Source organism: Acomys minous, assembly GCF_964271855.1.
Source record: "Acomys minous genome assembly, chromosome: 11".
In the NCBI taxonomy this organism is placed as follows: Eukaryota; Metazoa; Chordata; class Mammalia; order Rodentia; family Muridae; genus Acomys; species Acomys minous.
Window position 1 is genome coordinate 114,747,622 of NC_140492.1, and position 6,000 is coordinate 114,753,621.

The 6,000-nt window shown below is 41.9% G+C and overlaps 1 protein-coding gene across 3 annotated transcripts in view; it reads left to right on the forward strand.

Annotated features, from left to right (window-relative positions):
• The window catches only part of EMB (embigin), an 84,379-nt gene that overhangs the window by 21,244 nt on the left and 57,135 nt on the right, over positions 1-6,000 (forward strand). For all 3 annotated transcript variants that reach the window (XR_014783123.1, XM_084801392.1, XM_084801391.1), the window contains exon 3: positions 5,852-6,000. This exon is cut by the window's right edge and continues 44 nt beyond it. Coding sequence is in view for 2 of the 3 variants with exons in the window: in XM_084801392.1 (XP_084657518.1) it covers positions 5,852-6,000 (149 nt within the window). In the remaining variant the exon portion in view is untranslated. The remainder of the gene's footprint in view (positions 1-5,851) is intronic.

Sequence of the window (6,000 nt, forward strand, 5' to 3'; positions counted from 1 at the left end):
GCAATATCTGATGTTTTGTGGGCAACAGATAACTTAAATGTGGGCCTTGGTGGACCAAGAAATGGCTCAGCTGGTTCAATTCCCAGCACCTCGATGGCAGCTTACAGCTCTCTGTAACTCCAGTTCCAGGGGACCCAGCACCAGCTCTGGCTTTAGAGTCGTACCAGGCACATAGACAGCACACATGCAGGTGAAACACCTACACACACACACACACACACACACACACACACACACACACAGAGAAAAAATTAAATATGTGAGCTTTAAAAAAAAATCATTAAGTTAAGCAACTTAGCTATTGAACTTAAAAAAAAATAATTTAGTGCACGTATGTGTATATACCATGTTGTGCATGTTTGGAGGCCAGAGGACAGTTTGTGGGCGTCTAGGCCTTCTAACCATGTGTGTGTTGGAAAGTGGATCTGGGATATCAGGCTTAGTGGTGAGCACCTTTACTTGCTGAGCCAAATAGCTGACTTGTGGCTATTTTTAATATAAGAAAGAACATTTTATGTGACATAGTGGGTTAGATTGACGGAATGCATTGTATCAAAATGACAGTATAGGAAGAAAAAAAAACAGAATTAGCTAACTTTTGAAGAAATTGACTACGAGGTAATTTTTTTTTCTGAAATACTTGAAATACTTCCCCATTACCAGCCTCTACTGTAATTCTGGTGTGTATGTGATTCTTAGCAGATATGCAGGAATGTAAAAATTCCTTCAATTTTACTTACTCAGTTCCCCCCCCCCCCCATATAATTTGACCATTTTAAGGCCTTTCAGTACCAGGGAAGGCATAAAAGTTCAGTTCAGCAATTTTGCAGCCAAATAGCAGTTACTTCTTGAGTCTTTTCACAAAGCAGGTCACTGGCTACACTTCCCCATTTGCAAGCTCTGCACCTTGTACCGCTTAAGGAAGCACCTTGTGACATTTTAAATGTAGTTGCCTGTCATAAGGCATGTGCTCACCGAAGTTCTGTCTACTTTGCTTACGTCTTGCCTCGGCAATCCTTAAGAATGAACTGGAAGTCTGGGGAAATGTGTTTATACAAAAAGAGCCCCCTCTCCTGAGCCCAGCACCCCCCATATCTCTTCAGAGAAACCATCCTTGTTCTATTTGTGTAGAAGTTTGTTTCTCTATATTGCTTTATTTCTTAAGCACAGTATTACATCACCAAATACTGTATTTTGCCTTTTGTTTTGTTTTGTTTTGAAGACAGAGTTTTTCTGTGTAGCACTGGCTGTCCTGGAACTCACACAATATCTAGCTTTAAAAAAAAAAACAGACATTTTATTTATTTTTAAAGTGTCTGTCACCTCCAGGTTTCTGAAACATGTTGCTTCTCCTCCGCCCCCTCCACCCCCTTTTAAAAAAACTTATCAACAGGAAAGAACCAGATTCTTCATCCCGCAGAATTTCTCTAAGATGTAGAGTCTGTTGACTGCTTTCTTGGGCTACCGTTTAACAGGCTCCTTCTGCCACTACTTCCTATAACTGGAAATTAGACTTAAGCTGTCTCAGAACCTTTTCTGCATCCTCTCCAGCTTCCTCGCAGGAGTTGAGTTGAGTGGTAGATGGGTAGCTGCTCTTACACCAGGGGGATCCTAGGTCTGTGCCTGACATGGCTGATGCAGACAGAGTGCCTTATTTGGTGTTCAGTAGGTGTGTAATTTCCTACTTAATGATTTGCTGAGAATCCATAAGGAGAAGGGTTTGTTTTCCTTTCATTTGGTTAGCCAGGGGCATAGTGGGAAGCAGGACACGTGTGTTTGATATTTTCACTAGAGCTCGCACACTGGTAAAGAGTATCTATCTGAGTTGCATTCGCTGACTGGCTACACTGCTGGACCTCTTCTTCCCTACGGCTAAATACAGCTTGTCTTGGTCTGAGGGCTTGGCTTTTCAGTTAGACTTCGAATGAGCAGGACTAGTTAAGGGTCCTATTCATCTTGTCTTTGTAGCCAGATTTATGGGCAGGAAGATCTTCACCTTCTTAGGATCCTGCAATGAAACCAACAAAGGACAGATTGCCAAAGAAAGAGATAAGTTTAATTGTAGTAGCCACCGGAAAGAAGTGACAAAGGAAAAATTAGGATTTCTATTATGTGTAATCTTTTTTTTAAGATTAGAAACATTAGGGGCTGGAGAGATGGCTCAGACGTTAAAAGTATTGGCTGCTCTTCCAAAGGTCTTGAGTTCAACTCCCAGCAACCACATGGTGGCTCAGAACCACCTGTAATGAGATCTGGCGCCCTCTTCTGGTGTGCAGGCACACATGTGGGCAAAACACTATACGAAATAAATAAATCTTTTAAAAAAATGATTAGAAACATTAATTGATACAATAATCATTCAATTTACCATGTTCAGTGACATTTCAGTGTGTATACACTGTCAATCTAAAACAACAATTCTGCTTTAAAGAGAATTCTTTTCTTGTGAGACATTTATGAGAGACCATGGTGGCCCAGAAAACAGATTGAAGCTACCCCAAATGAAGTATTCCATAGTGGAAGAAGTTATGTAAACTTCTGTGGTCATAGAACAACAGAAAGCCATGAGCCAATGCATTTCCTGTGCACACTGGTGGAGCCATTAGCTAGGGGCTGTGTCTGAGTAGGGTGGGCACCGTCACTAGAAATCTCATATTCCTGTGTATTCTGAGCCTTCAAGTTGGTGGAAACTAGCAGTGGTGGGTCAAGATTTGCTGTACATCTAAGGTTTATTTATTTTTCTGGAAGTCACAAGGACGTCAGGTCAAATGGCAGTGGTAGACAGCGTGTGGTTACCGAAGGAATTAAAGATAGCTCCAAATAAATTTGATTTTTGATTTGTTAAGACTCTGCAAATGCACAGATGAGGTTATAGTCAGCAAAAGTCAGCTGGCTTAGATGTTCTTCAACATGGATATGTAGTATAAGGTAATGAAATTATAGTAGTCTTCAAAGCCATCGCTTCAAACACACGTTTTGGGAGCATTCAAAATCTGCTAGTTGTTCTGCGATGCACAGTTAACTTGGTTCTCATCCTGACCCGGAGAACATTAGAACACCTATCTGTACCCTATACCTGTTAGCAGTCCTCTGCTCTTCCCTCTCAACCTACCCTCCTCGGCTTCTGATAATACCATTATTTTGTGTTGTTGAATTCTTTTTGTCAACTTGACACGAACTAGAGTCACCAGAGAGGAGGACCCTGGCTGAGTGGCCTCCTTTGGGTTGGCCTGTAGGTCTGTCTGTGGTGCCTTCTCTTCATGGATCGTTGAAATGGGTGGTGCTACCCCTGGGCAGGTACTAGGGCTTTCATAGCAAAGCAAGGCAAGCAAGCCAGAGGGCGCATGCAAGCCAGGAAGCAGCACCCTCTGTGGTCTTTGCTACAGTTCCTGCCTGGCTGCCTGCCTTGGCTTCCCTTGATGTGGAATGTAAAATTATAAGCCAGATAAACTCTTTCTCTCCTAGGTTGCTTCTGGTCAGAAAGCTTTATCAGAGCAACAGAAAACAGGCTACTGTTCTACTCTGTTCTTGTATAAAATCAACTTAAAAAAAATCTTAACACAAATAAGCTGTTTCAATCTAAATCTGCATTTAAATTCTTTCTTTTTTTATTTTTATTTTTGTTTTTGTTTTTCAGGAGAGGGTCTCTCTGTGTAGCCCTGGCTGTCCTGGACTCACTTTGTAGACCAGGCTGGCCTCGAACTCACAGAAATCCACCTGCCTCTGCCTCCTGAGTGCTAGGATTAAAGGCGTGCGCCACCATGCCCGGCTGCATTTAAATTCTTATGCTTGGTAATTTTCTCTGCGTTTATGTGTCTTAACATTTTAATAGCAGAAGGAGAGGGAGAGAAAGGCCATTTATGGAAAAGGAAAATGACCTTCGGGGAGGGTGGATGGATCACCTGCAGGAGAAACAATAGGACACTAGACAGTAGTTTTGTGACTGTGTAGGCTCAGCATGGTGTAACAATTCCTCATCGCTTACTGCTCCATTTCCCCGAGGAGGGGCTTTCAACAATCACGTCGTTCTGAGTGGTTTGGGGAGGCTCAAGTGCTTTCTGCTCAAAATAAGCTTTGCATTTTATTAAATTCTAGACCACTTCAAGAGTATATGTATGTATGTATACATATTCAGACATCCATATTTTTTCATTAGCGTTTTATAACTTTCTTTTTCTTTTTGTGATTAAATATATTGGAGCAAGAGCTTAAAGAAGGAAGGAGGCACTTTGCCTCAGTCCCAAGAGGTTTCTGTGCATGGTTCTCTGGCTCCATTGTTTCTGGGTCAGTGAGTGAGGCGGAATATCACGATAGAAGAATATCATGCAATGAGTTTGCGCATCTCTTTGTAGTCAGTAACATTTGTACCACTATGGCACTGCTGGTTGATATATCTTGCCCGGCCAGTTGTAATTTTAGCTAGCCGCTTTCACAGCTAGGCCAGACAGATTTCTTTCTTCCCCCGGGAGCTTGCATAGCATCTTCAGCCCTATGGAAGCTAGCCAGTAGGGGGAAGCTTCCAGGTCAGTGCCAGCTTGATTATTTTTTTTTCTCACATTCAGTGACTCAAACATATGGTGTCTTTAGCAACAGGGTTTTACTGTGAGGTTCTGGACTGAGAGCAGTGACATTGGTATGTCCTATTTGAAGGTCTGTGTGACCTCACTGGCCAGCAACTCCCATAGAGGTAACACCTGTTCCTGACATGGGCCAACACCGTCTTAACCAGAGAAGAATAAGCCAAGGACACCCACTCCCCCTCTCCTGTTCGATGTCACGTGAAAGAGATAAGAGACACAAAAAAGAAAGGAAGGAGTCAAAGTATCTTTATTTGCAGATGATATGATTCTCAAACATAAAGGACTAGTCAGCCTCTGCCAGAAAACTACAGTTCATTAACACATTCAGCAATGTATCAGGGTACAGAATTAAAACAACAAACAAACAAACAAAAAAAACCACCCCAGTAGTCCGTCTATATGTTGACAAGAAAAGTCTTGGGGGAAATAATATCATTAACATTGACCTAAAAAAATTAAAGTATCCTGGAATAAATTTAACCATGGACGTGAACAACCTGTACAATGAAAATTTGAAGGCACTGAAGGAAGAAATCGAAGAAGATGCCAGGAAATAGAACGATTTCCCACACTCATGGTTTAGTAGAATGAAGATGGCCTTCCTAACCAAAAGCAGTCTTACAGATTCAATGTAACCGCCTTCAAAGTTCTAATGCAACTAATTATCCACAGAAACTGAAAAAAAAAACCCTTAAATTTTATATGGAAACTAAAAGATCCAGTGTAAGTCAGAACACTTCTCTGTGGTTTATGAAGACAGAGACTGACAGAAGGTAGAAAGAGCATCAGTTGAGCCTTCAAATCTTCCTGTAACTGCCAAGGCCTCATGCCTACTGAGCAGAGTTACACCAGCGTTTCGGGGTGACCTGGCCAGTGCGTGCCCTAGCATTTGGAGTATGCTTCTCAGTAGCTCTTTCCTCTGTGTCATTCAGCTTCTGAGAATTACAGGAAACAGATAGGACAGCCTCAGGCTCTCATGATTCTGTTAAAGTTGCAAAAAGACTTTTCTTCAGCTTTGCCTATCAAGGGGAGAGTAAGGATGAGAACCAGATCTGTGTTACAGAAGACTTGTTCTTCAAACAAAAGGAGGGAGTTAAGGATCTGTCAGACCCTAGACCACTGTTGATCATTTAAATGGTTTGTATGCATGTTAGTTATAATGTGTGTGTGGGTGTCTGTGTCTGTCTGTCTGTCTGTGTGTGTATGTGTGTTGAGTTTGTCCACAAATGTAAGGTTCATAACATGACTCCCTGTTCTTCTGTGATGAGCAGAACAGTCCAGTGCCCCAGTAGAAAAAAACATCACTTTGGAAAAGCCTTCTGACCTGGAACTCACGTGTCAGTTCACAAAAGCTGATGATTTGAATTCAGGGAATGTGACCTGGAAAAAAGATGATGAACTCCTTAACGATACTGGTGTT